This window comes from Malus sylvestris, chromosome 6 (genome assembly GCF_916048215.2).
Source record: "Malus sylvestris chromosome 6, drMalSylv7.2, whole genome shotgun sequence".
Classification (NCBI taxonomy): domain Eukaryota; kingdom Viridiplantae; phylum Streptophyta; class Magnoliopsida; order Rosales; family Rosaceae; genus Malus; species Malus sylvestris.
Window position 1 is genome coordinate 16,756,559 of NC_062265.1, and position 11,335 is coordinate 16,767,893.

Genomic DNA, 11,335 nt, shown 5'->3' on the forward strand with positions numbered 1-11,335 from the left:
CAGCCACTTAAATCACTTCCCTTCTTCCGCATTTGCCACTACACATTTATCCTCTCAATTCCCATTTCGTCCCCACAACTCAATGTTACAGTTTGATGATATTTCTTTTACTTGTAAATAAGAAGTTTTAAGTTTGAATCTCGTATATGGTAAATTCGATACTTTACTACTCAGTACTATAGTCTGATAGTATTTCCCTTTAGTTAGAAGTAAGAAATGTTTCGAATTTCGATACTAAATTAAGTTTTTAGCAGAACTCTCTCTCAATAGTGTAAAATATATCGCTTACTCATTAAATTCCCATTCCGTTCCCCGAGTGTCATCAAAATCCGATCTTTCTGTGTACACCATACAAACGACTCTCTCTCTCTTTCTCACTCCTCCCTCTGTCTCTGGGACGAGGATTGTTTGCCCTCCTAGTTGTGGTGCCCTTCCATGCCCTTCTATTTTGTGTGGTCACGGTTAAGCCACGTCAATATTTTATATTAATTTTTTAATGAGATAATAAGACAAAAAACAATAAAAATATAAAATATTAACGTTGCTTAACCGTGGCCGCATAAAATAAGAGGGTATGGAAGGGCATCACAACTAGAAGGGGACAATCCTAGTCCCTGTCTCTGAGCTTCTTGTTCCGAGCTTTCACCATCTTCTTCGGCCTTCGTTATTCGCGCATATACGTTTCTGATTTGAAACGTTTTCCTCGATTTGAAAAGTCGAAAATTTCCGATTTGCGCGTGAAGAAAGCATGCAGTGATAGAATTGCTGTGCTCGAGTGCGGTGTTCGTTGATGGTCATCTAATAAGTTTCTTCATAAAGCTCCAGCGTTCCGAATTCGCCAAGGTAACTCAATTTTCTCGCCATTTGTTTTGCTTGAATGCGTGGATGCGTATATATATATATATATATTTATATTTATATGTATATGCAGCCGTGAATCTCTATGGATTTTTTCACTGATCGATTTGTGTTGCCGAGAAAATGAGTTTCGAAATCATGCGTTGCACGTTGCTTGATGATGTAGATTCGCTCGAATTTTATTCGGAGCCTGAGATTGTTGGAGTTGAGCTTGAATTTTCTTTTCTGAGTTTATTTTTTCTGATCAACCAAACAGAGGATTATTGGAAGCTTTTTGAACTTTTTATCTTTCTGTTCAGTTGATTGGTGGAATACTTTTTCTTTGTGTTCTTCCTCATCAGCTTATTTTTTTCTTTTCTGCTAGGAGTGTTGCTATAAATGATTAAATATTAATCATAAATGTTTGTGAGAATTAATTATGTTTTAAATTTATTAATTAATTGTGATATGATGATTTTATTATGTGATAGACGTATAAGCTTGTCTTTGTGTACTGCAAGTTGACAGCCTTTGTTTGTGTGGAGTGTAGACTCGGTCAAATTGGGCGGTTTATGATAATTCAGTGAGCATTAGGATGGCGAAATGTGGAATCAATGCAATTTTCTTCAAAATCTCTAATTACGTTGTTCAAAGGCGTACGCCAACTATTGGTTTCAGTGATTTGTGGTTGAAAGAGGTGAAATCATGTGGCAAATGTTGCACGGTCGATCTTTAGTTGCACATAAAAAAACCGTTTCTTGACTCATCTGTGTGTGTGTAAATATTGATATGAACTGAAAATGTACAATAAAATAGTGGTGAATCTTGTTTTTAAATTATGTATATAATCGATTGGCCTGAAAATGTGCAATCTCAATCAACATTACTCAGGCTCGGAAAGAATGCTGGCTGTATCAGCAGCTTCTCTGGCAGACAATAACAACTATAATTGTTAGTGGTTTTGCATTTCTTGTTTTTTTCACAATGGAATCTAGTTTGTGGTAGTTTTCACTTCATCTTCTTCTTTTGCTAATGCAAGTGTCTTTTAATTTGTAGTGAGAAATGGTTGCCTTTGGGAAAAAGCTAAAGGAAAGACAAGTTCAAGAATGGAAGGGGTATGCTTGATTGATCTCACTTATTCAACTATGCATCATCAATAGTTGGTACATTGTGGCTGAGATTTTGAACCTTTTCTCTTGTAGAAGGGTAATAGAATAAAAGAACGGGTCTGAAGATGACATTCTTTGATGACAAACATGTTGTGTTTAACCCTGAATCTTATTGGGAAATTATGTGGTGGTGTTAAATTATTGTTGATACATGATATGCCTGCAATCTATGCATGATATTAAACATGCATCTGTGCAGTTGGTAACTATACATATCATGTCAATGCCGTTGATAAAATTTCCTTAGTTCTACTAATCTACTTCAATATTTTTATTGCAATGTTTGCATGCTCACACCTTGTTTTCATTCAGGTATTACATCAATTATAAACTTATGAAGAAAAAAGTAAGACACTATTCTCAACAAATTAAAGTTGGAGCAATAGACCGGAGGCATGTCCTAAAGGACTTTTCAAGGATGCTGGATAATCAGGTATGCAGTTCATCCATGCTCGTTCACGAATACCATAGGAGAATTTTTATGAGAAACTTGTGAACCTTGGCATAGATGCATTTTCCAAGATGTCAAGGAACTGTTAACTTTTGGGCAGTTTGTAGGAAAGTCTGATTAATTCATTTATTAAAGATAAATATGTTTAGTTCTTTCACTTTTCCCTTTAGTATTCTCTTTGGGGAAGGTGTGGGAAAATCTATTTTTAGCCTCCTGGAGGCATATCATAAGTGAATTGAGATAAAGTTGCTGTGGCTTGTGCGTATATACTTTTCAACCTATATATTTATGCACTCAAGAACTCAAATTCCCACTTATATTAAATGTCTGCATCACTTTTCTTTTGTATAGTAATATTTGTGTGTATCGTCCACCTGCATATTCTATATGCTTTCACATATACCGATGCCCCTTCATTTGGGTGTGTGTATACATATATATACCTACATAAGTGTAAGTAGTATGTATCACCAGGAAGATCGTAGCATATTATGGTTCTTTTGAGTCTTTATTCTGGTTTATCTGACTTTTGCTGTTATTCATGACTCATGAGAGGTGGATAACGCATGTATTTCCCTTCTTGTTTTTTATTTCAATATCAGATTGAGACTATTGTCCTTTTCCTGTTGGAACAACAAGGACTACTTGCAAGCAGGATAGCCAAACTTGGAGAACAACATGATGCTCTTCTGCAGCAACCTGATATATCCAAAATATTTGAACTACGAGAAGCTTATAGACAAGTGGGCCGTGATCTTCTGAAGCTTCTCTTTTTTGTTGAGGTGAATGCCATTGGTCTGCGTAAGATATTGAAGAAGTTCGATAAACGCTTTGGATATAGATTCACCGACTACTATGTCAAAACTCGTGCGAATCATCCTTACTCACAGCTCCAGCAAGTGTTTAAGCATGTGGTAATATGCTTGATCAGAGGCCCTTCCACCCTTTGTCCCTTCAAACATTTAGAACATTTCCATTGTTGTATATTATTAGGTGCTGTTCTAAAATATTGGGGCAAGCATGACAGAAAACATAAAGTAGCCGTTATATAACTTGGCATATTATTAGAAACTGCAAACTCATAATTTCAATGTAAATGACCTATCTTGGACAAATAATCTTCCAGGGCATAGGGGCTGTTGTAGGAGCTGTATCTCGCAATCTTCATGAACTTCAGGACCGACAAGGAAGCTACTTATCAATATATGATCAGCCTGCTCTTCCCCTCCAGGTTTCTTTCGTAATTTGATGCCTTAATTTTCATTGTTTCTGTATTTTCTTCCATAAACTGTGATGTTACTCTTCAAGCTGGAAGCATTCAAAAATGTTGGTTGTATATAATAATGCTTACTAGGGTTCATGTGCAGGATCCTGTTATTGATTCAGTAAAAGCAGCTGTGGACAGGTTAACCAATTCAACAAACTTTCTGAACTTTTTGGGGCAACATGCACTTATTCTGCAAGAAGATATGCTGCCTGAACAAGTTGATGATCAGAGATACCACTTTATGTCACTTGTCTTGAACTTAGTGAACACGTTCCTTTACATGGTCAATACATATATTATTGTTCCTACAGCAGATGACTACTCCATGAGCCTTGGTGCTGCAGCGACAGTTTGTGGTGTTGTGATTGGAGCAATGGCTGTTGCACAGGTGTTTTCTTCAGTGTATTTTAGTGCATGGTCAAATCGGTCATACTTCAAGCCTCTTGTATTTAGCAGTATTGTTCTTTTTGTGGGAAACACCCTGTATGCTCTGGCTTATGATCTTAATTCGATATGGGTACTGTTGATTGGTCGTCTTTTCTGTGGGTAAATAATTCTTGTACTTGTTCCTCTGATTCTTCTTTTGGATATTGCAATAATATTTTGTTGAAAGTAGTGGTTTAGGGAGTTTTGGAATTTCTTGGCTTTGATTAAAACCTATAGAGCTATACTTGCAACTCTACTGGTTTCCAAATGTAGAAATGAACACTAGCTGCCTCAGTAACAAATGACAATTGTACTATACTGTGCTTTATAACATTTGAGTACTGTAGGTCTGCTCTTGACACACAGGCTTTGGTTCTTTAACTTTTCTCCTCTGGCTTCTCGGAAACTTGGACGAATATTGATGTCTTTCATCAAATCAATTGATAAATTTGTGCTATTTTGTTTCAGGCTGGGTTCTGCAAGAGCTGTTAACAGGCGTTATATTAGTGATTGTGTACCTCTGAAAATCCGCATGCAGGCGTCAGCAGCTTTTGTTAGTGCTAGTGCCCTTGGAATGGCATGTGGTCCTGCTCTTGCTGGCTTACTTCAAACTCATTTCAAGATTTACAAGCTTACATTCAATCAAGACACTTTGCCTGGTTGGGTTATGGCTATAGCCTGGCTTCTATACTTAATATGGCTGTGGATCTCATTTAGAGAACCTGCTCGTGAAGATGAAGTGAGTTCTGTACAAGAAGGATCCAATAGCAGTATGTTGACTCATATCAGTAGTTAGTTTATCTTTTAAACATATTCTGTTTTGTGTCCTTATAAATCTTAAGCTTCTAATGACGCAATATATTTGATCTAATTTGACCCCGTAAATCTCAATTTATTGCTGTGTAATTACATCCTTAAACGCATCATCAGTTGTCAGTCATGTGCTCAAATTAAAACCAAACTACCTCTTTGACATTCCTGATTTCAACAAGCCTGACATGTTGAGACCAAAGAAAAAAAATGAATGTGACATGTTGGTTAAGCTTGGTATCAACGTGGTCTTTGGCATTGAAGCAGACATGCATAATGTCTGCCTATGAGCGGATCATTAACCATTAATGGGTATAGATCTCACTTGATAAGTGGGCAGTTCTTTGAACTCAAGTTTGTTTATTTCAGTATACAAATCAATGGTGTCTAATGAGACATTGATAATAATTCTACCGTAAATTAAGAGTAGGGTTGAGCCGTTTTTTGCATATGTCCAATGCAAAGTATGTAGTTGCAGTTCTAGGAGCTAACAGTTATTTATCCTGCAATTGACAGGAACAGCAGTAAACGATGCACTCGAGAAAGGTCTTAATCAACCATTGCTCATTAGTGCTGAAGACAAGAGAGAAGATGAAGATGGTGACCAAGATATTGATGAAAGTGAAGAAGCTCCTGAGGAATCTCGTCGACCAGCCACTTCAATTCGATCCGCATATCAACTACTTACACCCTCTGTAAAGGTATTTCACTGATTTTGAATTACATATATGTTTTCACATCTCATTTATTCCATTAATTGTGCCTTTAATGTCCATGTTAACATTATTTTTCCTTTTCTTTGGTGCTAAATCTTTTAAATGCTTTATCTCCACTCCTTCTGCATTGCATTAGTAAATTGACTGCCATTACTTTCCATTTGGACTTAATTGCATTAGTAAATTGACCGCCATTACTTTCCATTTGGATTTAAACCCGTTCAACTTCTTTATGGTTTCATCAGGTTCAATTGTTGATATATTTCATGCTCAAGTATGCTATGGAGATTTTACTTTCAGAATCTAGTGTTGTTACGACATACTACTTTAGCTGGAATACTAGCAAAGTCGCAATTTTTCTGGCGTGTCTTGGATTAACCGTTCTTCCAGTAAATATTCTTGTTGGGAGCTACATTAGCAACATGTTTGAAGACAGGTAATTTTTAACAGCTCTCATTACATACAGTGCTTTGTATAGGGCCCGGTGAAAATTCAACATTTATTTTCCTTGCTAACTGCTGGATTTGTTCTTGCTGTCGTAATTGCAGGCTAATTTTATTAGTATCTGAAATAGTGGTTTGCATAGGCATAGTTATGAGCTTCCATATGTTCAATCCGTACTCTGTGATACAATACGTCAGCTCAGGGCTCATCATGTTTGTTTCGGCTGAAGTACTTGAAGGTGAGATATTTTTATTCAATCCCTTACAGAAAACAGAGATGTTACTCAGCGAGCTCTTAGGAATTGAAGTATATGTCAGTTTGTTATGTAGCAGGAGACGCACGAACAATTTCTCTCTCTCTCTCTCTCTCTCTCTCTCTCTCTCTCTCTCTAAAACATATCTTCAACCGCCATTTATGCAGGTGTCAACTTGTCACTTCTCTCGAGGGTTATGTCATCGAGGCTTTCCCGTGGAACATACAATGGTGGATTACTTTCAACAGAAGCTGGGACACTCGCTCGAGTAGTTGCAGATGCCACCATAACTCTGGCCGGATACTTGGGAGAAAGTAGGCTCTTGAACATCACCTTGCTTCCGTCCCTCGTGATTTGCGTTTCTTCCATTATTGCCACCTGCTACACATACAACTCTCTCTATTGATTTATCTCTAAATCTATTGGATCAGAAGAACGCCCGTCGCTTCCCAATTCAACTCCTCCTCAATTCTTTTCCAATGAATCACTGCTATTTTGTGATAGAAACTCTAATTAAAAAATGTCGGTGTAGTTAATCTACCAACCTAATATAGTTAGTCCTCCTTGGGGATGGGCAAATACTCGCAGTTATTGGTAACTGTGGTTACCCGCCTATTTAAATTCATGGTTACAATTATGGGTAATCGTTTAGATAGATAAACGGTTTTTGGTATAACTTTTATCTGTGAAATTTAAATAGGTAGTTATATATATTAACTGCGGTCATAATTGATATCCGTTTATTTTATTATATATATATACACACATATATAATAAAATGAAATAAAAACAAAAAACTAAGTTGGTGCATATATCATTATTTGTTCAAAAATTGGTATAATCATTGTCCATGGATTGGTCAGTGCATTGGGATTTGTATGTTTTTAACTTGTCAGGGTAAAACAGTACCTTTCCCTGTTTATGCCACCTGTGATGAGAAATTGGTATATTGTTAACTCTTCTGAACTTGATTGGCTTACTATAGTGAATATAATTTATCAAAGACCAGAGCCATGACCTATAATGAATTGGGTATTTAACTGCAATATTGTACCTGTGTAGTTGAGCTATTTCAATGTTTATCGTACCTATAACGGTGTTTAATTATCAGTAAAAAACATTATGAGAAATTTTTCTTTTTAAATTTTCAAGTTGTTAAAAAACATGAAAACGAGTGAAAAGAAGGATAAATGGTAAAAAAAAGGGTAAAGGGTAAATGGGTAAACAGGTAAACAATTATGGTTAAATAGGTATGTGATTATGAATATGGTTAACCATTTATAAACGGTTATGGATATGAGTATAACCGTTTAGGCAATTATCCAATGGATAAATGGTTATAGGAGTATGAGCATAAACAGTTATGGGTAAATAAATGCAGTTACTCGCTCGTTATAACTGTTGCTCATCCCTAGTCCTCCCTAAGAAAAGGGTTTTGGATAATTAAACCATAGGGTCCATAAAGGTAGGCAAAGGGAAAATTCTAAAAACATTAGTAAGGGGTAGAATCCACAACTCTCGCTAGACCTTCCAAAGTTAGGTACTCACGACAGAATAACAAGACATGAGCATGCATTATTGAGTCTGATTCTGTTGACCCCAAAAACTATTTAGCCTATGTGGCACGCATGCCGAATAGCAATTGAGCTAACTAGGTCATTCAGTTGAATGCGGGGCATGCCAACTCAACGACCGAGTTCGGTCGATGAGTGAATGAATGTGATGGTGTTGGTTTCGAACACCCTGTTGACTTTTGTATCTTGCGATTGCGGTCAAGGAAAGAACTCGCCTCGGTTTCTGGGTTCTAGAGCCTAATGATAAGGTTATTGGTTACTTTGAAGTTGACAAATCGCCTGCATCGGGCTCGGCTGCTTCAATTATATTTGTGCAAATATAAGTGCGTCGAATTGGTACTAGATTGTACGAACGAAATTATAACTTGGCATCCGACTTTAATTGACTTCAGGCCAAGTGACAATAAAATTATAGCTTAATAAGCATTAACCAAATACGTCCCAAAAATTATATGGGTATGGTTAGGAAGTGGGGATGCCAAAATATGGCATTGGGTCGAAAAAAGATGCAGGCCAACTCGGTTAGGCTGGCTGTAGTACATGGGTAGGCCTTGCAGTTTAGCTGCAGGCCTTTTTTTGGGCATAAGGAAGGGCTACAGGCCTTGGGCCGTGGTTTTAGGATGAGTCTAGTAAGAGAGGTTGTTGGAATTGGGCCAAAAGGCGTGTGGATAGCAAGCCCAGCTTGTGCTGGCTTGGGTTGGTGCACGACAAAGACCAGCTAAAAGATGGCTTTTATTTTTGGGCCACGGCATGGCAAGCCCAACAACAAAGGGGGTTGTTGCAGGCAGGCTGAGACGTAGGGGCAAGCCCAACAAGCAGCAGGCTTGCTGGTTTGGGCAAGGGGCATAAGTATAGATCCCAGCATGCAACTGCAGGCTATATTAGAGGTGGGTTGGGGTTGCAGGCCCAACGAAAAAACCTTCTCATGCCAGAGGCCTGGTCAATCTTGCACACAGCAAGGCTAAAGGGCTGCTGCCTTGGTCCAAACTTCAAACGACGTCGTCCAGATGGCTGCTCAACGTATAACCCAACTAGCGTGGTTCTGCGCGGCTAGGAGCTACGGCTCATGCTGCAAAAATCTCAATTTTTTTTTCAACATCTAGGGTTTGAAAACCCTAATTGCTTCTAAATTATTTCGATGATTTGACTCACAAATTCCACATAGCATAATTATGTATTGCATGAACTTATTTCGATGATTTGAAAACCCTATATATATATATATATATATATATATATATATATCAGAAGGAAATATAAATATAGGGGGTTCATGTATCATGGGGAATGTTTTCATGCTTCATGGTCGTTTCAAATATCTGAATTTATTTTTAAAGAATTTGATTGGCAGAAAGAAACTAAGCCTTTGATTTTATAGAAGAGCCTCCTCCACGAACCTTTAGTTCCTTAACTTTTGGCAAGAGCGTGCTGATAACATGTTGTAAGCCTAATTTGCTGAACAATATAAAGGACAAAGAGAAGGGGGTGCGGCACAAAGAAAGAGATGTGTATTTGTGAGGTGTGTGTTATGCCACCCCATTGTGCCTTTATTTATAGTAGTAAGGAAGGTAAACTCCTTACCCCATAGGATTACAACTCTAATAGGATAATAGTCTAAGAGATATGGTAGAACCCTATAGGGATATCCTAGATATGTTAGGATTTACACAATCATATTCCTAATCTAATAAAACAGCAACAAAAACAAGAAAATAATAAAAAAAATTGGTTGTTTTAGGCCCATACGAGCAAGAGAAACAATTTGGTTAAGTATTTTTTAGGCCTACAAGTATTGATGGCCTTTATAGAAGTTTATTTTTTATTTTTTATTAATGTCACTCAAGTGTTTGGACTGGCGACCACTTGAGTGACGTTGACTTGTTGATAAATTGGAATTTCTGTTTTTTGTTGTTGTTGTAGTTAGGATATAGGAATCTCGTTTGTTTACTGACGGGGTCCGACTCTTAACATCTGTCTTTTGGAATGAAATTTGTTTACATAAGGGTCTGTCCGCCTAACAGAATCTGTCAACTTGAATCTATCTGTCATTCACCATTTGAATCTATATCCATCTGCCATCTGCCTGCCCGCTTACCTGTTTGTCTACTTGTTGGAGCCTGCTTGCCAATCTGCTCACGTAGCAAAGCATGCCTGTTTGTTTTTCTGTCCGAGTAGTGGAGCCTGCCTATTTGTTTGTCTGTCCGTGTAGCAAAGCCCACCTACATGTCTATCTGTCCTTGTAACAGAGCCTACCTGGCTGTCTGACTAACGAAGTTTGCATCCATATCAGCTTGTTGGAAAACTTATGTTTTTTTACAGCCATGAGTTTAATGGGGGATGTTGGAAAATAATAAGTTCAGGATTTTGGCCTACCTCTTTAGAACTAGGTTTTTGTTTAGAGATTAAAGTTTAGTTTATTATAAATATGATGCATGGTATTCACATGTGAACAATTAAGTCAATATGTAGCCTCTTCGGTTCATGTAGCCATCTTGGCAATTCCAGTTAATGAAATTTTTTATTTGGTTAGTTCGCTTGTTTGTTGCGTACTTTGCTATTCAGCTTATGCAATCAAGCCCTAAACTCCCTTTTTTTTTTTTTTTTTTTTTACGAGAAACTGACTTAAGCATTGGAGATCTATTGGCCAACACCCCCCTCCGTGGGCGCGTGGCTTCGGTCATTGCTCAAAGGTGTTTAACTGTTTTGCAAGTACAAATTTGTCAAGACTAAAGATGTCAGATTTTTCGTTACCACAATTACAGTTAGAAAGCCCCCGTTCGTCACTCCTCCATCATGTTCATTGATAATAGATGAAAGTAAATGAAAAAGATACAAGCCGGGGGGGGGGGGGGGAGGGGATTATGCCAAGACCCGTAAATAAAAAAAGATCAATGAAAACAATAATAAGGACAAAATGAAATGTCATGAGAGTGGAGAGGCTAAAAAATCCGGAACCATAGACCGTCAGTAATAAGCACAACTATCTACCTTAAATGAAGTTAAAACATTTGCAACTTGATTTCCTTTATATAAATATGTATACACATAAATCACATGTGACGAATTCATCAGAGATAATTCTTCAATCATGATAAGTGAGACTTAGAGATCTACATGCATTTTTAGGTAGTTTAGATGCATACAAATGTTTTTTTTCCTGGAATTAAAGTGTCATTTCAATTCTTTGGCTAATGTTGCTTTTTATGGTTCTAGCGTAAGATCATTGGGTGAGTCTTGTAAAGATACTTTTCTCATAGTGGATTTGTTTGACTAGCTGTGAGCCTGAGGATGTTTTTCCATATGCTGAAGTTTTACCTCACTAAATCGTTATGTACTGGGATTTAGTTTTTTGCACTTTATTTATTTGGGTAACATGATTGATATATGA

The 11,335-nt window shown here is 37.3% G+C and overlaps 1 protein-coding gene across 2 annotated transcripts; it reads left to right on the forward strand.

Moving 5' to 3' along the window:
- Window positions 1-615: 615 nt before the first annotated feature.
- On the forward strand, window positions 616-7,084 carry LOC126627388 (SPX domain-containing membrane protein At4g22990-like). 2 transcript variants are annotated; one of them, XM_050296862.1, is made up of 12 exons: window positions 616-843; window positions 1,729-1,788; window positions 1,894-1,952; window positions 2,319-2,439; window positions 3,060-3,371; window positions 3,584-3,688; window positions 3,825-4,270; window positions 4,619-4,920; window positions 5,477-5,661; window positions 5,922-6,112; window positions 6,225-6,358; window positions 6,541-7,084. In XM_050296862.1, exons 3-12 carry the CDS (start codon window positions 1,900-1,902, stop codon window positions 6,777-6,779), a joined length of 2,088 nt encoding a protein of 695 aa, XP_050152819.1. In that variant the 5' UTR covers window positions 616-843; window positions 1,729-1,788; window positions 1,894-1,899; the 3' UTR covers window positions 6,780-7,084. The 2 variants fall into 2 exon arrangements, with proteins under 2 accessions (XP_050152819.1, XP_050152818.1); XM_050296861.1 differs by lacking the exon at window positions 1,729-1,788.
- The last annotated feature ends 4,251 nt before the right edge of the window (window positions 7,085-11,335 follow it).